Source organism: Ammospiza nelsoni, chromosome Z (genome assembly GCF_027579445.1).
Source record: "Ammospiza nelsoni isolate bAmmNel1 chromosome Z, bAmmNel1.pri, whole genome shotgun sequence".
Classification (NCBI taxonomy): Eukaryota; Metazoa; Chordata; class Aves; order Passeriformes; family Passerellidae; genus Ammospiza; species Ammospiza nelsoni.
Window position 1 is genome coordinate 43,822,475 of NC_080669.1, and position 21,884 is coordinate 43,844,358.

At 39.8% G+C, this 21,884-nt stretch overlaps 1 protein-coding gene across 1 annotated transcript in view; it reads right to left on the reverse strand.

Moving 5' to 3' along the window:
- DOCK8 (dedicator of cytokinesis 8) overlaps positions 1–14,859 on the reverse strand; it is a 91,143-nt gene extending 76,284 nt beyond the window's left edge. Inside the window, exon 1 of the mRNA XM_059492138.1 lies at positions 14,668–14,859. Within this exon, the coding sequence (XP_059348121.1) occupies positions 14,668–14,720 (53 nt within the window). The 5' untranslated portion in view covers positions 14,721–14,859. The remainder of the gene's footprint in view (positions 1–14,667) is intronic.
- Between the last annotated feature and the right edge of the window lie 7,025 nt (positions 14,860–21,884).

Sequence of the window (21,884 nt, forward strand, 5' to 3'; positions counted from 1 at the left end):
CATTGAGAGCCCTGTGGAGAAGGGCCTGGGGATTCTCCTGGATGAAAAGCTGGATGCGACCCAGCAGTGTGTGCCCACAGCATAAAAAGTCAACTGCATCCTGTGCTGCATCCAAAGAACTGTGGCCAGTAGGCTGAGGGAGGGGGATTTGGCCTCTCTACTCTGCTCTTCTGCAACCTGCCTGGGGTACTGAGTCCAGGACTGGGGTCCTCAGTGTTGTACTGCACTAAATAGTTATTTAGTTGTTGTTTTGCACTGGGTGATTGGAGATTTGCACTGAGTAGCCTTTATATTGCACTGAATGGTTTATGTCTTATTACATGTTTTTTTCCTCACACATGGTTTTTCCCTTACCCTTCCCTTCACCCCTCTTCACTTCTCTACCATTGGCTGTAGTCCCTCTCCTCCAGCCCCTTTTCCCAGTTCTTAAAACCCCCTAGAGGTAGCTGGCCAGGCCTCTTTTCCATGTGGGCTCTTTTCCACCTGGGTCTCTCTTTTCTACCTGGAAATAAACAAGGACATTTGTCCCTATGTGGAGAAGAGCGCTTCTCGTCTTTTGCCTTTTGTCCATATAAGATGGTGTGGGCTGGGGTCCATAGCTAGCTGGATTGGACCGGAAGAGCCCATCTGGACATGGGTTCTTACACCTCAGGACACGATAAACATGGACCTGTTGTAGCAGGTCCAGAGGAGAGTCACGAGGACCAGAGGACTGCAGGAGCTCTCCTGCAAAGGCTGAGACACCTGGGGTTGTTCAGCCTGGAGAAGTCTCGGGGAGACCTCATCACAGCCTTTTACTACCTGCATGGAACATGTCAAAAAGAGGGAGTGTGACTTTTTCTACAGACAAATAAGGATTTGACAAAGGGGCAATGGTTGTAAACTTATAGAGGAGAGATTTAGATTAGATCTTGGGAAGAAATTCTTTACACAGAGGATGGTGAGGTACTGGAACAGGTTGCTCAGAGAAGTTATGGATGCCCTGACCTTGGAAGTGTTAAAGGACATATTGCATGGGGCTTTGAGCAACTGTGCCTATTGAAAGATGTCTCAGTCCATGAAGGGGACAACTGGATGTAGATGACCTTTAAGGTACTTTCTGGCCCAAACCATTCTGTGATTCTAAGCAGCCATCTCGTGATTGCCTAGTGTCAAGAGGCCATTTGTGATGTCCCTCAATTACTTGGAAAACAGCATCTGAGCAACTGCAACCCTTCCAAAGACCAGTGGGATTCAGCAGTGTTAATAGCTGTACTGATCACTTATATTGATAGCTGTTCCTTTTCATTAGCTGAAAAACAAAACAAAACAAAACAAAAGTGTAGATTTGGTGAAGACTTTTCCACAAAGGTCACTGCTGAATTCAGTTTGTCAACATGCATGTAGAAAGATAGTGTAAACCTGATGAAGCAAAGGGAGCTGACCCACCTTAATTGGTCAGCATTGAACTTTGATTTATTGATCTAGCATGCACACTTCTACAACAGTGCTAATCGAGCTCATATACACTGCAAAACCCGAGCTCATCATTGGCTACAGACTACACACCAACCCCTCCCTTTGCTTTCAACACTCGTGGTCTCTCATTGAGACTAAAACTTGTCTTTCTCATCTTGTTACTAACTGCTCTCAAGGCTTCTATGTCTGCTACTCTGCCCTCTTATCACTACTCAAGGACAAGGCACTTACTTGTTATCAAAAAACAAGCTTGAGAACTTTTCTGTTTACATGAATGTGTCTGAGAAATTTGCTGTTCACAGCTGCTTTTTACTTTTCAATCAGCTGTATATTTTCATGGCCTTTTTTCCTTCAAGCCATGTCTGAGCAAAATTCTCCAACATAAACCTGTACAAAGACGGCAGATGACAACACACTATGGATTTTCTGGATTTTAGGTCCTTGGCTGAACCACAGCATCAGAGCAAAATAATATAAATTTGAGCTAATTTTTCCACTCTGTGATGTCTTTGGCCCTGAATGATGATGGCATACAATCATACAATCTGGTGCAATTCTTGAAAAGGCTGGAACTCACCAGACTTCCTGATCCACCCAGACACAGGACTACAGGGTAGCCAAACAGAAACAACCAACCAAAACAAAACCCAAACCCCAAACTGGTGCTTCTCAATCTCAATTTCAGCAGTGTCTGTCCCACAGGTAGATATAAACATCCAGCAATTGCTAGCAAACAGCTGAGACATAGTCTGTATTTCACAAATACTCTCCAATGCAAAGCATTGTTTGCATAATATATTAACAGTGTAACCAAAGTAATAGACTACACCGGGAGGTTCTTAAAATTAAATTAATCTTGGAGGTCAGATTCTGGAATGTTTCTCAGGACAGAGCTCCTTGAAGGATTGTAAACTTGGAGATTTGGGTTATTAGTTGGGCCCAGATGAGGGCCCAGGAAAGGAAGGAAAGGAAGATAAACCAGGCATTTATTTTCTTCCTCTAACATATGTGAGATCTATGGCTGAACATTGCTGGTTCTATAATTAAAATTATATTAATGCTTATAATGCATAAAGCAGGTTTTGCAGTTTCACTGTAAATTCTGCTCAATGACATATGTCTTTGAAATATGTAATTTAAAAGCAGGTACAATGGGTATTTTTTAGTATGTATATAATATGAAAATTTAAACAGAGAAAAACCAATGAAAAATAAAAGTGAAAGAGATCAGCTTTAAAGTTCATCTATTAACTGAAAATCAGAAACCTCCTAAGAAAAGACCTAATTTTAAAAGTATGCTTCATATGCCTACTGGTTGAAGTTCTCCAAAGTTACTTACTATTAGAAGGGAAGGAGAAAGGGTAATCCTTAACAACCTTACAATCCCTTCCAGCAGACTGAAGTTGTCTTTTGCAAGGGCTGCGTATGCAATTAGACAGCAAGGAAATATGAAAATAAATAAATAAATAGAAAGTACAAGAACTATCCCCAAAGACAGACACATTCACACTTAAATGTATATGAATAGCAGAATCATTAAAAAAATAGTGACAACTTTTACTCAACCGGTTAAATATTCAGTCTTGGTTACCCTGAAGAATAATCCCTTTCATCTGACACTGAAAAAGAAAATTCACAGCTAGCTTTTGTTCTTTTCTGAGCCTAAGATGAAACTACTCTAGTTACAACTGAAAACAAGCAACTAAAAAGCTCTAGAAGAGAAAAATGTAACAAATACCTACCGCTCTCTTTCACTCCCACACGCAAAGACACACAAAGTTTTGGGCAATGATCCAGATCTTTAACTAGCAAATATGGGAATCTCACTTGGATCTCCTGTTCTTAGTGCAAGTGGCACTGCCTGTTTTTCTTCTAAGTTTCTAATTAGTCCTTAAGGCACCAGAGCTCCACTTTGTTAGTCACTGTTTACAGCAGTGGTCGATCTGAACTGCTGCTCCTTCCTTGCTGGCTCTACACTGTCGCAGAATGAGGCCTTTGTTGGGGTCAAGCCATTTGTCAGTGAGGGGAGACTCAGACATTCAATATGAGTGATAAGCAAGTTCCATTTATTGAAGAGAGCATCAGACACTTATACAGCAAGTAATAAGCTTATGAATATTCTGTAATTTACACCGTCCATTGGCCACACTACAACATCAGCATTCCTTTGGGCCTACATTCTCTCTTTCCCACGTCTCTCTGTCCACTGTTGCTATCATACCCAGCTAGGCCCAAGGACGCTATCTTGCAGGTGCAGGACTTGGAATTAGCCACGGCCTTGTACTTTTCCAGTCTCTAGTCAAATTCCCAACACTACACCAAGGTAGGCTCTACACCCTCTGGCACACACCCACGTTGGGGTCTACCACATTAAGACTCTATATCAGCTAAAGCAATAAAGATCCTATTCAAGATGGTTGAAGACTAACAACAATCTTCTTACACGGGATGGTGTGGGAAGAAAGAAAAAACTCTAGACGAGGAAACTGTTAACTTCACTATGCTGTCAGCTTATTACAAAATGGGCGAGAGTTCAATTTTTATTTCTTTCCCAGGTCATGTATGATATTTATTCAGTGAAGATTTTTCTCTGCCTTTCTGTTTTGCTGCTTCTCCCTCGGGAAGAGACATGAGCACTGATAAAAATAATTTTCTAATCCTGGCCATGCAAATAAACCAAAAAACCATGATTTGCTCCTGATGAACAATGTTTTTATACAGTTTTTAATTGCTGCATGGATAATAGGAATAGCTATGAAATAACTTTTGAGAAGACCATGTGTATACATTGTTGACTGGCTGACTCTTGCAATGAAAATGGTTTTAGGTGTGAGGTTTTACGTGATAATTTAGTGGTACCTCCTGGAAAGCAGAAAGTATAATTCAATGTCATCTGCCATCCTATTGTAGACTTAGACTGGTTGTGGTATTTTATATATGCAATAGAGAATTTGTAATGAATATCTCATTTGATGCTAAATAATGATGCTGACAGAAGATAAATATGTGTGTAAACACCAGAATTTTTTTGTTGTCCCCATTGCCTTAATATCCACACAGCAATATGTACACAAAGTTTTCATTCTGAATGGATTAACCTCAGTTTGTCTAAGGACACATTTTAACAAATATGCCCCTACAGCCTCCAAGAGACACACAGATCTATATTACATTACAAAACTGTAGCTAGGGCATAGCTTTATTTCTTTTTATTTTTCTTTTTTTTTCTTTTTTTTTTTTTGCTAAACTGTTTAGAAGTCTTCCGAAAGCTTACATTCTTTACAATAAGAATGATAATGTATAAGCCATCCCCTCCTTATACTGTGATTTAAAAGTAATATAATAATGTTAGTTTACTCCTCTAGATTTTTGTTTTGTCTGCACATTGCTCCACCAATTCATGACAAAGTAATTATGAAATAAGTGCAAGACCTATATTCCAGCTAATGTGTATTGTCTGAGTATCCAAAAGGCTTCACTAAGAAAATGCTACTGTAATACTAATAATTTTGTAAATCCTGTACCAAGATTGTGCTTTGTTTTCACCTTTTTACTAAAAAACAATTATTGATACTAAGTGAAAAAGTCAGACATTAACAACAATAACAAATAATATTAAAATAAAGACTATGTACATCTTATTCAAGGCAAAATTTTCTTTTTGATCCTATAGGGTGGTTTTTATTTTATGTATCAAGGTCAAAGTTTATATTTTTATCAACCAGCAGAAAATGTTGCTATCAACTTCAAATAAATTCATAATATATTCATAAAAGGGTCTTTCGTACTGAGTATAGGAAAGGCCAGAGGAGGAAATAAGGCTAACTGGACAGAACTGGAAAATAATTTGCATTAATATTTTGGCCCCTCATTTCCTAAGAACAGAGATTTGTGGAGTTTCAGTATGACTTTTCTGTTATGGAAAAACATGAGGGTTTTTTTGCCCAGTTACTTCTTAGAGCAACTTTGTTTTCTTTAGAGCTAAGTTGAACTAGAAAAAGTAGGATATTTACTAAAATGCCTAAAAAAAACATTGGCCAACTTACAAGCACATGAAGAGGTACTGCTATTTCTAAAACAGGGAATTTTGATTCGATTTCAGCAGGAACCAAAGCAGTATCTAAGATATGTTTGAAAGCTGGATCTTTTGCTCACACTCTTAAAAATAAAAGTGTTCACAGAATTTGGCATATATTAAAAGGTATTGTTAAAATTAATATATTTTTGTATCTGCTGGTTGTCTTTACATGTACAAATGTCATTATTACACACTCTTACAAACATATGTGGATTATGCAAGACATGTCATACAATAAATTACAAACCAAAATATCTGGAAAATTTCAAGCCGGAGAAATGTTACATTTTACTCAATGTTCTAAACATGACATCTTGCTACTATTATCTTTGTGAGGATCAGATAATGTAAAAACTGAGATAATACATGCTTTTATCTAATTCAGTTTGCTCGACTTTAGGGAAAAATAATAATATTGAGTCCAGGTCTGCTGACTCCCTTCTAAAAGATCTCCATTATTACTAAGGCTAAGAAAACTGTGATTTATCATGTGCAAGTATAATTCTACAAAACTATGAGGAAAGGTATTAGGGACTTTTTGTGTGAACTTGGCCCAAGAGCTGGTTAGACCTGGGCCTATTTTTCTGTAACTGCATTTACAGTGGCAAACTTTTAGTGTAATTGTGTTATCAGATGAGCACATTCACAGACTACCCTTTTTTCTACTGCTACAGACAATGGTAAAGTCTGGTATGGGTTCCTCAAATCAAATTTAAAAAATAGTCAAGTCAGAACAGGAAAAAAAGGACAATCATATAGAATCGTGCTCATTAACTGTAATTTTTAATGACCATAAAACCTGAAAATGGTAGAAGGTATAAAATATTTCTTTCTTGCTGGTTTTCACTTCATGTTTGAAAGTGACAATTGTTTGGAACAATGAATAAGAAATATTCATACACAGCACTTGGTGGACATAAAGATGTTTCTTATTTGCATCTACATTTTCCTTTGGTAAGCTTTGGAATTCCTTGACAATATATATATAAAAAAGAACCTCATCGTAAATTCTGGGCTAGGCTTCACCTTGCATGTATATGTCTGAAGTCTTGAGGGACATAAGATCTGAAAAAATCATGTTAAAATGCTTTCCTGAGCTTTTCTGCTCAGAGCTTAAAGTCTCTTTCAAGCCGAGCAGTCATCTCCGAGATAAAAAGCAAAAATCCCATTACTCTAATTATGTAACAGGAATTATTACACCTGAGTTCAGTGATTGCACAGATATGTAAGTGCTGTATAATACTATGCTTAAGCAACAATAAAAGAAAATAGATGGCTATATTTAAAACTCTATTTGAGTATCAAGTCTGCAGTTAGAGAGTTTCCTAGCTGTCAATAACATCTGTCTCAACTGTAACAACAGTATTCTGCTTGCATGACCAACTGTTCATGCAAAAGACACAGTTTCTACAGCTGCCTAATAGCTGATAAAATATACACTTGTATTATGGAGCTTATCTTTCCTGTACTTGTAATTTTTCACAGAGATATGGCTGGGCGGGCCTATGTTTGTTATCAACCTCCTACTTAAGTGGCTACTATCACCTTCATTGTATGGCAGGCAGATGATTCCAGAAAGGGTAATCAGTAAGATTACCCACAGTGACCAAGAGTCACTATGAATAACCAAAGGCACCAGTACCCTCTGAAAAGTAGTTATGAGGACATTTCCTTGCTATTTTTTCTCTACTTCCTAAAAGTTACATATATTTTAGGCGTGAAATGTTGCAATTTTTGTATGCCAGAGGAAGGGGCTTTTAGTCTTTGTGATGGACACTATGCTACCAAATGTAGTAAAGACATCATCCTGAATAATCTTACCTTTAAAAAATGAGGAGATGGTTACAGGAATTTTAAACAAAAATATCAATTATTACCCTATGGCACAATGTAGGCCTATGATGTTGCTTTTTTCTTCAGCTTACTCCTGTAACCGATTTACAATCCACCTTTGCTAGTTTACTTCTCTCCCTTTTAGTGGAGGAGTACTTGTAAAAATGTCCCAGAATATGACACAAAGGTCAATATACCTAGGGAAAGAGCCATCTGGGGCTTTTAGTAACTATTTAGTTGTTCACATGCTGTGAGCACTTGTAACTGATAGAGCAGGGATGAAACCATGGTATCGAATCCTTTTTATCTTTTCTGCCCCCTCAAACTGCCTTGATTTCAAACATTGGGAAGGTAGAAGGTAAAGCATCTGTCTGCAGAGGCTGCAGTGGAGACTAGTCTTTATGAGTAGCATATGAAGTTGCAGAGCACTCTCTTCTCTCTCCTCTCTTCACCTGCTTTAGAGCCATGTACAATATATTCCTAATGCTGAATAAAAATCCAGAAGACACCAAAAGCATGATGCCACAAGCTAGGAAAAAACAGCTTGGAGTAAAGACATGGGGGTTCTTCATCTGTCTAAAGGAATAATGTCTAAAGCTGGTGAAGTATAAGTTGGATGAGCAGACAGTGTGTTGGACTGAAAACTTCCTGAACAGTTGGTGATGATCAATGGCAAGTCTAGCTAGAGGGAATAAACTAGCAGTAAAACTCAGGGGTCAATACTCGATCTAATTGTGATTAACATCTTAATTAATGATATGGATGACAGGGCAGAATGTACCCTCAGCAAGTTTACTGATGACACAGAAGTGGGAGGACAGTGGCATGACATTCTTGATGCAGCACAGGATCATGCCATTCAGAGGGAACTCAGTGGGCTGGAGAAATAGACTGATGGAAACGTTGTGAAGTTCAAGAAGTGCAAAGCCCTACACCTGGATCATTTTCATCTGCCTATATATGCTGGAAGGTACTTAGCTGGAAAACAGCTTTGCAGAAAAGCATCAGAGGTCCTAGAGGACCATGACTACATTGGTTCCACAGAGTTGAACATGAGTAAGCAATATGTCCTGGTTGCAAAAAAGCCAGAAGTTATGCTGGGTGTACTGGGCAGAGGCACTATGCCAGCAGGTTGAAGGAGCTGATCCTTGGCCCTCTGCTCGACGCTGGTGAGACATGCCTAAGTTCTCTGCCCAAGTCTGGGCACCTCAGGACAAGAGAGACATGGATATATGGTAGAGAGACTAGCCAAGGGTGACTGAGCTGATGAAGGCACCACAGGGTCTCTACAGTGGGGAAAGACTGAGACAGCTGGGACTGTTCAGAGAAGAGAAGGCTTGAGTGGATCTTATAAATTTATACAAATATCTAAGGGGACAGAGTAAAGAACACAGAGCCAGGCTTTTCTCAGTGGTTCTCAGTGACAGAACTAGAGGCAATGGGCATGCCCTGAATTTTCCCATGAGGGTGACTGGGCCCTGGCACAGGTTGCTCAAAGAAATTGTGGAGTCTGCCTCCTTGGAGGCCTTCAAAGTCCAACTGGACGTGATCATAGGCAGCTAGGTCTAAATGGCCCTTCTTGAACAGAAGAGCTGAACAAGATAGTCTCAGGTCCTTTCCAACATCAATTATTGTGTGATTCTGTGAAAGAATTGAGCAGATACTTTGATCAGTTTGTAATATATCCCTGTAAACCAGAAATGGGAGATAAATGCTGTGGACAATTGAAAGGAAACACATGTTGTAGTCAGCTGAAAAAATGGAAAAAATTGAATGAAAGATGAAAAAAGTGTAGTGATATTTCTGTATACCCCAGTATTTATTTCCTATAGCCAGATTAAAGGATTTGCAAACAGAACTGGTATCCAGGAATAGTGCTAGTCAGCCTTACCTCAGTGCTTGGTAAGGTCACGCAACAGATTCTTCTGAAAGCTATACTGTACATAGAATACAGATAGGTGATTAAAGACAGCCAACATGACTTCACCTAGGGCAGATTGTGCTGTACCCATCTAGAGGCCTTCTACAATGGAGTGACTACACCAGTGGACATGGGAAAAGCAACTGGTGTTACCCACATGAGTTTCTGTATGGTGTCCCACAGTTTTCTTACTCCAAACTGAAGAGACTCTTACTCCAATTGGATGGAGTCTTAGCTGGAAAAGGAACTAGCTTGAGAGCTTTCTTGCTTGAGCTCCAGTGAATGTGCAATGTCCAGAGAACAGAAATAAGTAATAAGAGCTGTTCCTTGAGGGTAGGTGGAGGGAGTAATTCTATTTAATAACTTCCTTAATGACATACATGGTGGGACTGAGTGCACCAGCCAGCTGAGTATTTCACTTGATTCACTTGATGGAAGGAATCTGTCCAGAGGGAAGGGACCCTGACAGATTTGAGAAGTGAGCTCATATGAACCTGATGAAGTTCAAAAAGGCCAAGTGCAAGGCATTGAACATGTTTAAGGCAACCACCAAGACCTGTGGTTGAGACTGAGAACGGTCGTCCAGAGTAGGAACTGAGGGTACTGATGAATGAAAAGCTGGACGTGACCCAGCAATGTGTGTTTAAGGCCCAGAGAGCCACACGTGTCCTGGGCTGCATCCAGAGCAGGGTGGGCAGCAGGGCAGGGAGGGGATTCTGCCCCTCTGCTCTGCTCTGCTGAGACCCCACCTGCAGGGCTGCATCAGCTCTGGGCTCCCAGCACAGGAAGGAAACAGACCCCTTGGACTGAGTTCAGAGAAGAGCTGAAGCAGCTCTCCTGTGAAGACGGAAGCCTGGAGAAGTTGGATTTGTTCAGCCTAGAGAAGAAAAGGTACTGGGAAGACCCAGTATCAGCCTTCCAGTACCTAAAGGGGACGTGCAGGAACTATGGGGAAGGACTTTTTAAAAGAGCCAGTAGTGACAGGACAAGGGAGAAAGTGAATCCTCTCACTTTTAAGTGAAAGAGGAGAGGTTAGGCTGGATATTAAGAAGACATTTTTTACTGTGAAGATGGTGACACATTGGAACAGTTTGTCTGGAGAAGCTGTGGATGCCCCATTGCTGGAAATGTTCTAGGCCAGGTTTGTTGGGGCTCTGAAGAGCCTGATTTGGTGAAAGAGGTCTCTGCCAATAACAGGGGGTTTGGAACTACATTATCTTTGTAGGTCCCTTCCAATGCAAACCCTTTTAGGGGTATAAGGTGCAAACCTGATTTGTATACCCTTGCATGTGGATTCCATGCAATTGCCCCAAGTTTTTAAAAGAATAATCTCATTTATTTTTGTGGAAGTCTTAGAAAAAACGCCCATTTACTATAAATTGTTATCTTACATTGCTATACCTAACATATGAAATACATTCATGTTACTTTTTCTCTTTAATCTGTTACATTTAATGTTCTGTGTACCAAATACAAAATAACTACCATTTCACACATGTATGCATGTATACACTAGATTTTTATATTAACTACATAAATCTATTGTACATACAAAAGACTGAGGTCCTCTCTGGAGCTTCTTTTATATATTTGAGAGTTTGAAAAGAAAAAATAATGAAAATAAAGAGCTTAGGGTATACAATGGAGTCTGGTCAATGCTTTTAAATATTTAACATCTTATTATATCCATATAACAAGTGTTTTATTGAAATTCAATCCAAAGATGATAGCCTCAACCCCATGAAGGGGTTGCAGTGAACAGCAATCTACTCAGAGTATATAGGAAATGAAGACAATTTTTGCACTGCACTTGACTCTTCCACAACAGCCTTTGTCATTTAGAGTAAATTCTCGTAAATGTTCAGACCTGACACTCTGTACAATATATGATTTAAGCTGACCTTTTCATTTCAGGTAAAAAAAAAAATTATTTTCATCATTAATGTAAAATGGAATTCCTGGTACAATTGGAAATTTCATATGAGTATGACTTTTAATGTAAGCTCTTAAAAATTGAAATCTTTAGCTGTTTCCTTTAATATTGGTATCAAATGTTTCCTTTAATATTGGTCGTGTGGGTTTGTTATTCTTTAATATAAATCTAAGCATGTAAACTCATCCTGAAGTACACATCTTAAAACTAGAACAGGAAAAGCTAAATTTGTTGCCCAACTGGGCAATTTCAGGGACGAGGAAATGAAATTACAGAAATGAATGTTGAAAATTTCTTATGTAATACTTGTGAAATTCAGACAACAGCTGTCTGTAGAGGCAGTTGACAAATATGCTTATTGGGTGAGTTTTTAATTGCAAGAGACATACGACTGAAAGTTAGGTGACATGTTAGGGACCTGTATTACTGATAACCTTCTGTTTTGTAATTTGTGTGTTGAAATGTCTTGAATGTGGAGCATTGGTGGCCAGTGCACCAGCTAGTGCTTGAAGCACAATTTTCTTCACTTGAAGTCAAAACAAACAATCACTACTGCAAGACCTATGTGTAAGATAACACAATAAATTACACTAGCTAAACAGAAATAATAAAAGTAAAATATCTTTTCAGTTAATATTGTGTTTATCCTAACACACTGCTGTGACAAACTGATTAAAATTCAGTTTTTCTGGTCTCTCAAACCTACACTGCTCAGCCCACACCTCTAGCAATGGCAAGTTGCTTTCCCCTCAGTGATTTACAAAATTATTTTTTAACTTCCTTGATTCCTGGGTATAAATACTGTGGAAAGTAGACACATATAGCACAATCCAGATATCTTCTAATTACCATCTTGAATTAAACTCAGCAAGGATGATCTGGCTTTTTGTGTCCCATGCTGATTTCTGGCTGCCTGAATTGAGGGACAGTAAAAATTTGTTCCTTCACTTCTAATTGGAAATGAACATGATTATTCATAAAACCTATCCTATTAAAGCAGAAGGAACTACTTACATTCATGCATTAAAAACCTATGTGCAAGTCTTTGCAGGATTAAAAAAGGCAGGAAGCAACAGGTTGGGGCAACAGACGCCAGATGGGTGGAAGGAAGAATAAAGTGATAGGAAAACATGGTTACGTGGGCAGGTTGCATACAAGAGTTTGAAGGCATTTGAAGGCCTGTTTTTAAAGTTTGACCAAGCTTTAAACAAATGTGTTGGTTGTCATGTAATAGCTGTTCCTGAAACATCTGCAAATTCAGTGCTCATGAACTTGCACTAAATTTAAATCATAATGAGACCACTAAGACATTTTGTATCATGTTATTGCTGATGTTTTACAGAACAGAGGTCACAGGTTGGTCAGATATCTGCCATGGCTCACCAAACACACCAGGGTACACCTTATGTTTGCAGCGAGGTGGCTGAAGTTTAGGCAGAACAGAGCCTAAAATTCTGCTGGTCCTCATGAAAACAGTATATAGCTTACATAAATCACTGGCAAGAGAAAGAGTGAACAAAAAAAGGCAGGGTTTTGCATGCAAATTTGTAGTGGATGCAAAGTAATTATAGAGGCAATGTACTAACTCCTGAAAATGTTGCCTTGTCAGTAATGTTCAACTTTCAATACAAGTTGCATTTTGAAGAAGTCATGAACTCTGAAAAGAAGAATCAAAATTTTACAGCTGTAGATTAGCCTTTTGTGTACAGTCAAGAAACCTAACACACTAACCTATTATTCCTCTGATTTTTAAAATTACTTTAAAAAAATCCAAACTACCACATTAAAAATGCTTCTTGCAAAGATCTATCACTTTTCTGCCAGCACTAAAAACTGCATTGGAGGCATGTAAAAATGTTCTGCTGCTTTTGAAGAAAGGGAAACAAAATACGCTTCTAAAAAACATCTACTATACTGATAAAAGAGAATAAAGTGTAAGTATAGAAGAGAATATCCATGTCCACTCTTAAGTTGAAATCATATTCAGAATATTTTTATACTATATTTCAACATTTAACTTGCTACAAAATACTATTTCACAGTTGATTCAAAAGAAAAATTTAAAAAAATTAACAGTAATTTAATTTCACAACAGTTTTTAAGAGAAAAACTTTTGTGAACCTTGTTATGACTCTGCTACTTTGTAAGACTTTAGTCATAGAGATGAACAGTGACCATCACCAAAGCTAGGGAAAGCTGCCAAAAAGCTGACCCTAAAATAGGAAGAAAGAAAATAACTCAAAATCTGTAAATATCAGCTAGTTCTGATTTTTGTTTAAGCAAGTCTCCAAATGATCAGGAATTGTGGCCTGATCTTCTCATGAGCTCCTCATCTGATGGCTTCCAAATATGGTGCCTCACTCCTGTGAATATTCCACCATAAATTTAAAATGAATTCCCAAAGGATACAGAAAGGTACAGTGATGCATATTCTGCCATGAGAATGGCACATCACAGAGGAGCTAATTTTATCCTCCCTGACTGCAAACCCCATGTCTTCCAACAAGTTACTGAGGAGGCGGAGTTTCTCTGCATACTTTTCTCTCTGGCACAGAAACTTATCCTCAGTTTATATTACCATTATGCTATTTGTTCTTTTATGTGTCAGCAAGCTCAGGTACCTGTTACTTACATCAACACCCTGGAAACAGTTTTTGCCTCAGATGACAAGACTCTTGAAAAGGAGGCCTGTTTTTTCCTTTAACCAACAATATGAAAATAATTGTCTTGTTTTCTTACTGCCACCACAGAGCACAGACAAATTAAGAGTCAGCACTTCCCTGGGAAAAGACACCAAAGTCCATTAGACAGCAAGTTTAGTCTCAAGAGTATGGAGTTCCAACAACTGAACTCTAATTTATTTGGTTTAGGGAGGGAATGTGGGAGATATATTTTCAGTCATCGGGGGATTTTTTTTCTCATAGATGAAAGAATGAAAAAAAAAAAAAAAACAGGGATGTATGTCATTGCAGTATTGATGCCCTACATAAACTCCTTATTTGTCAGCAGTGCTGATTTAGAGGGAGCAGGTAATTTTGCCACTTCTTGTGAAGGGGAACCCCCATCGGCAGCGAGCAGCCCCTCCAAAGAACTCGGGACTTCTTCGGACAGAATAGATGGGGAACGAACTCCCGGCGTGAGACTGGACGTCACCTTCCTGCCAGAGGACACGGACCCACAGCCGGCTTTGTCTGAGCACCCTTCATCAGAGCAAACCTTACAGCAGAAGTGCAGCCCGGGTCCGCAGCTCCCGCAGCTCCGGAGCAGCGGGCGGAGCGGCGCCCGTCCCAGGCTGGCTAGCGCGGCTGTCGGGAGCTGTCAGATCGCTCTCCGCCCCGGGGGTCTCCAGGGGAGGAGCCGTGCCGCCCTGCTTGCCGCCCGCCCCTTGTCTTGGCCAGGCTGACTGGCGAGGGGTAGTTGCCGGGTATGAGGAAAGCCGCTTACCTGTTGATTTTCAGGGCGAACGCCCTCCTGTCTGCGGCAGGTAGCGTCGCCATACGGGCTAGCAGCCGTGAATGTCGGCTGCCGACGAGGACCGAGACGGGCTGTACGCACGAAGGGCGGATTTATTTCATTTATTTGTTTTTCTTAATTGCGTGCTCCGGGCTAAAAACCCGACGATCCACTGACAGTTCTGGGTGGCAACTTCCGCATTTTACCTTCCTCACTGAAATTGGCCGGAGTGGGAGGGATCTGCCCTAGTGCACAGCAGGCTGCTCACCCTGCCCCGTGTTCCCCACCGCCGGCAGCGTCCAGCGCGGCGTCCTGCGCCTTCCCGGCGGCTTCCACCAGCCGTCCGCCTCGGCCAGGGCGCCCACAGGCACCGGGGGAGAGCAGGAATTCCCCTCCCTCTTTTACAAAGGCTAACCCCGAGCCCCCCGGGAGCACTTTGGAGGAAAGCAGCGGGGAAAGCAAGCGCTTAGGCACGGACATGAGCGGAAGGCACCGTGTACATCTATCTGAACACGCACAGTTGCGGGAATCCATGCGCATCCCTCACGACCCTATTTCTTTTGGAAACTGCGGTGCGAGTGTCAGACACCTCCGTGTCCGCCCCACCACACCCCACACACATATGCACATAGGCACACCCGCCGGGGGTCCGGGGCTGCTCTGCGGGGCCGGGCGAGGAAGCAGCGAGCACCGCCGCGCACCGCTGGCACCGCCGCAGGCGGGCCGGCCCCGGGCTCCGAGGATCCAGCCCGAGCCGCCAGGCGGGGCAGGCGGGGCCGCCGGGCCGGCCCGGGCATGGCGGGGCAGGGCAGGATCGGGCGGAGCAGGCCGGAGAAGGGCAGCCCGGAGCAGGGCAGAACCGCGCCCACTGCCCCGCAGGGATCAGAGATAGCCACGGGCCTTCCTTCTGCCTCACTAGCGCATGGGTGAACCTGTCCGGGCAATTAGAGACAGCAAGTTATGAGAGGAAAATACATGTCAACTCCTTACCTGGGACAATATTTTGCCAGTACACCTGTGCACCTAGATCTGTGTTTTTCTTACATCTAAACCGTGTGTGTAAGAAAAACTCCAGGTACCAACACCAGATAGCAGCTCAGCTTGGCACAAAGCTTGGCACTACTGTTCCATTGTTCTATTCACCAGTACTTACTGCTCAGCTTTTTTAAAAGGCCATTTTTATTAAGTATCTTGTGGTTGTGTTACAAAATTATGTTTCCTGACTGGTATTTTTCTTTCTGCCTTGATGTAGTTTTCACTGCTTCTGCAGATAAGGAGAACTCACCCTTCATTTGAAAGGAGAAACAAAAGCCAAACATGGTTTCTACAGATGAATTTTGAGGTAGTAGAGCCCGTTCAGTTAGATTGCCTTGTTTTTGTAAAATCTGTGCTTTGATGGCAAAAACATTAGGATTCACCCACTGAAGGCAGTCATAGCTTATCTTTCCATTCCCAGTAACCTGGAGGGAGTCTAGGAAAACAGTGGGATATGAGGCATGAAACAGAAGACTGTCAAACACTGAGGGCTTAAAATTGTTCTACTAACAATTATCTTTTTATCTGTAGGATTCACCATTCTTTAGAGTGCTGTTAAATATGTATGGTCTCAAATATGAATGTTAATCTCTAGGTTAGCTTCTGGCTAAGGGCCCCTAGGGAAATGTAGAAATACCAAAGAGGTTTAAGAAAAAGAAAATAGAGGTAAATAAAAATTTTAAAACCGAAACATGTTTTTGGAAAAAACCTACAAGGATCTACAGCAGAACAAGACCTGAAATAGTTCAGAGAAACTTATGAGTGAAAATATTAAAATCTATTATTAATAGGATGTTGTTACCTAACAAATACTTGCTTTGGGAAGAATAAATTAGACACTTTATTGGAACTTACCCACCACACCCATCCTGTCTTTATCTCACCAAGATAAAGCTAAAGCTACCTACCTACATGTAACTTGAACTTAAATATCACTTAGTTACAAATTACTGATATGTAGCTGTAGTTCAACATGTATTGGTGACAAGAAAAACTTTTGAATCTCATAGATACTTAGTCTGGCAAGACACAACTCATTGAAACTACAAAAAAGAGTCCAGGCTTCATTTTAATAGCTCATGTGGCATGAAGTAGGGGCCTTCCTTGATTGTTAAATTTTGCTATAGAAATAGAGTTAGCAGAAATGCAGCACAAATAAGCAATGTACCAATGTGCACAAATACATCAATTTATTAATGATACAACGGTTTATTTTGCAGCTTCATGTATTCTTGATAAACATGGACAAAAGGATTGCTCTAAAATATTTTGCCACATGCAGGGAAAAAATTCCTGAGGAGACACAAAAAATTAAAGTTTCCAAAACTTTAAAGTTTTGGCTAGTATGTATATACATTGAGAGAGAGGGTGCTATCATGGTTTAACCCCAGCTTGCAACTATGTCTCACACTCTGATCCAGTAGGATAGGGAAGACAGAATCGGAAGGATAAAAGTGAGAAAATTGTAGGTCTAGACAAAGCTGGTTTAATAGCGAAAACAAAGGCTGCGAACACAAGCAAAGCAAAACAAGGAATTCAGTCACTGTTTCTTTCCCACGGGCAGGTGGCTGTTCAGCCATCTCCAGGAACAGGGCTCCAGCATGGGTAATGTGACTTGGGGAGGCAAATTTCATCAGCCTGAAAGGCCCCCCTTCTTTCCTCTTCCCTCCAGCTTTCTATGCTGAGCATGATGCCATGTGGTCTGGGATATTCCTGTGGTCATTTGGGGTCAGCTGTCCTGGCTGTGTCCCCTCACAACTCCATGTGCCCCCCCAGCCTCCTCACTGGTGGTTTGGGGTGAGAGGTGGAAAAGGCCCTGATGCTACGCAAGTGCACCTCAGCAATAACAAGAATGTTCTGTGTTATCAACACTTCTTCCAGCACAAATCCAAAACACAGCCCCATACCATGAAGAAAATTTATTCTACCAAAACCCAGCCAAACCAGTCAAAACCACATATTCAGCAGATACAGAACAAACACTTAGATAATTTATGACGAACTGAATTATTGGAACCCTACTGTGGCATAGGAGCAGCAAAACTCATCAAATACTCATTTCATCTATTATGTCAGCAGTTACATTGCCTTTTTTGAAGGGGGAAAAAAAAAGAAAAAATATAGACTTTTATTAAGAAAGTTTACAAGGTTGTAACTCATTGGAGCACTACCAGATGAGAAGCTAGTGAAGTGATATTTTTAAGCTATCTTATCCAATTCAATATGGTCAGTATGAGTGAGTGCTCCAGTTTTTTGATTAACCAGTACTACTGTTTGAATTCTTGCAACAAACCAACCTACCAATACAAGGTAATGAAGTCTAAGCACTCCTTTATAACATGAAGTAGAACAAGATCTTTCCAGTCAGAGGATTAAAAAAAATTCATCAAAACAGGTTCCAGTGAAGGCATCAAAAAATCAAAATTAAAGAAAACAGTGCAATTCAGAACAGATCATTGTGTTCCATACCTAGCTTTCTTTTGTGTCAGTAGCTGCTATTAGGTGTTGTATTAGATACAATGGAAACCACACTTGCATTCCCCATTCCTTATCCCCATCCTTCTGTCACACACACATGCATCCCAAGTGGTAGTCCTAATCATTGCTTCACCACCTCAGCCCTAGAATCAATCATAACTTATGCTTTCCTGTAATTTTTCTTGGGTTTCAAATGCTCTCACTGTAACTTGGTCTTTCTCCTGCACCTCACTGGGAGGTGTTGGGTCCATGGCTGGCTGGGTGCTGTAACTGGGCAGGCTAAGGAGAGGCAGACCCAGCCACAAAGAACAGCTGAGTGGTGGTAATGTCAGCACAGGTTCTGTGTAGGTGCCTGGGAAGAATGGATACTGCTGCAAATTGTTTTGAAGGAGTTTGCAGGCTGGGATTAAAGAAACACTGGAAGAAACAATGATTGGCATGTTGGCATGTCCAGGAATTTTTTTTTTTCTTGTAAGGCACACATTTCCAAACATCTTTTTTCTTCTTCACTGGCAGGGCAGCAGTATCCCTGTAAGGAATGCTACTGCATGATTGAGTATCAAGGCACCATGAACATTGCTAAACACAACTTCATATCCCACCACAGGCATGGCCTATATCCCAACAAAGCCCTGCTTAAGTGTCATCTGCTTTTTTGTAGAGGATGTACCTTTGCTGATTGACCAGCAACTGAGCTAGATCCATGGGAGTTTTCTCAATATCTTTTACAATGTTAAGTTTGCATTCTTGGCAAAAAACACCAGTGGTATGCTGAATTTGTTAATTAATTTATGTGATTTGATGACCCCATCAAATATCTGGAGGTTCACACCAAGAGGAAAACTGTGATGTCCTCAGTTTGCAACCTGCCAGGAGCACACAATTCCTGTTAATATTTGCTCATATTACACCTTCCTACTGCATCAGAAGAGTGTAATGTAGCCAGTGCAGGCAGACACTCCTTCCTTAAAGGAAGCTGACATGCCATCAATTTCAGTGGTTTTTCTGTCACATATCTCAACTGTATCCAGTAAAATCTAAGTAATTTAGTCAAAAATGGTTTAAACAAAAAATATTATATGAAACTTAGTAGACTAAACCTCAGAAAAATGAGTGTAATTTTCCATTATTTCTGTTTATGTTTTAAATAGATTGACAATGAAATACTGAACTCCCTTAAAAATAAATTTAAAGTTACTCCTAGGTTTAAATTTCAGTTTTGTGTTGGTAAAGCAGAAGAAAGGGAACTTAGATCACTTTGCAGCCTTTTTTTTTTTTATGAAACCCTTGAGTCTAAAAGAAGAAACCAGCCTATGCAAAAGCATATCCTCTTTTTCTCCTTGTCTGTGCAAATTCTTATGGAGGAATACAAATTCTACTGGCCAAATTCACATCTGAGTTTCTCAAAGAGAAACGTTTGCTCACTTTCACAGTGAACAAAACTCTAGCAGAAACAACACTCACAAAATTTTTCCTTGCTGACATAATTTTCTTAGATACAACAAGGCAACGTGCTCGATGAGGCTGATATTTAACTTCTGATTGTAAACCAAACCTTTTTTCTAATGCTCCTAGTTTCACTAAGTTTCAGATTATAAAAGCATATTGAGAACATAAGCCATAAAAAGTAGTAGTGTTAAAAAGCAGATGCACTTACTTCAGTAAGAACTTCTTTCTCTTAAATGACATGTGAGTAATCTTCATTCTTCAAAGAAAAATAAAGTTGTCTTGTCAGGAGAAACTGTCAATGCAAGTCCAGATAAGAAAATAAAAATAACTTAATATAGGAATAACTTAACAGGTAACAGACAGGAAAGAAGTAAATGTACCCTGGGGAATATGCAAATCATACTGACTGAAGTTATGCATCGGCCTACTAACTTATATTTTGAGTTCACAAAACTGAACTTAATATCTATTTCCTTATTGTTTTGCAGGTTAACTGATATCATTGTATGAATTTGCAATCCCTTTCTCTGAGCTGTTGAACTATATTGTATTATAGTTCTACTATAGTACTATATACTACTGTAGTTTTATTATATAGTACTACTATACTACTGACTAGTAGTCATGTAGAAACCTCACAGGGCTATTGTGCTTTAAGACTCAATTCAACATAATACTGAAACACCAATGATTTTCTTCTCCTGCTGTTTTGCTCAGATCATGCTCCCCTTGCTACTGGATCAGGAATTAAAAAATTGCAATGTTCTTCCTTATTTTCCTGTTACAGCCTTCTTCCCTAATTCTCTGCTAAAGCCTTAATCATTAAAATCAGTCTTTGGTTCATCATTAAAATGGCCTGGCTTGCACTGAGATCTTCAGCATTAGGAAAGGGAATAAGTTATTTCAAGTGCAGTCAACTAAAGTAATAATTAAACACAACTTCCTGGTACCCAGCAACACTTTATTGCTTTCTGATGTTGTATGTTTTGTCTACAAATATCTTAGAATAAAATGCTTCAACTGTGCCACCCAGATTTAAGTTTGCAACGCTCATTTGGCTGCCACCACACTAAAATGTACAGGTTTTACATCTGTCTGTATGAAGTAGACTTCATTAAATGGTTCAGTAGAAAAGAAAGAACAGCTAACACTTATAGCAAAATTCTAGTATTTGAATATTAACTTTAAAGAAACCAAAAAGAAACCCAGAAACCATAGTATTTGTTTCAGGTAATTTTGTTCAAAAGAAAAAAATAATAAGCAGTGTCATGTGAGCTGATGAAAAGCAGAACCACTTAAGGAACCATGATACTGGTTTAATCACCTTTCTTTCCCCATACCAAATATCTCGCTGACATGTAACTGAAATTCCAGTATTACAAATAGTCTCATTTTGAAAGACAATTTACATCCATTTTTTAGTTTGTGCTGCAATGCAAAACTGCTAATTCCCAATGCCTTTCTGACCTTCTCCTCTTTTACACAATCTTGTAATTTTTTTTAATAACAAAATTTTATAAAGCTGTCCAGTCCCAGGACAGCAAAAACACCTACCATCAGGCAGGGTTCTACCAGATACAGCTTTGAAAGGCTGATCAGATTTTTCCTCTGAAATAGGATGCATCATACAAGGTAACATGAGTTACTGAAACAAGAATGCAAAAAGATGCAGTGCATAATGCATTGGTTTTAAAATTCTAGAAATCAACAGCGTGTATATGCTATTGGAATTTGTTGTTGGAATGAATATGGTTGTATCTCCAAGGACAAGCTGAATCAATGGATTAAATGAAGTCTTTTATCATTTCTTAGTCACTCTAATTTTAACAAGCATTTCACATCCTTGTTAAAATTAGAGTGACTAAAGGAGATGCCAACTATTTAGAGTAGAATATTATCAAATACTATGAGTATTAAATATTTTAACCTACACAAGTATAGGAAGAGTCAAGAATAAATAACAAGTACATTTGTTACCCGTACCATACATGCCATACAAGATGTACAAAGATGAAGCCCAGTATATGTTACCATAACAATACTCCAACTAGTGCTACTGAACCTTATTTTGAGAGCAGAGAACCCCACTTGGGTTTTGGGCGAGTGCACGTATCAGCATGCATCAGGCCAATCTGTGCCTCCCCAGTGCTGTTACATTTACACCTTCTGACATGGAGAAATGTGTTACCTATTTGCTAAACCTCTGTCCCACAAAAAGCTGGGGAGCACATAATACTGTTAAAATT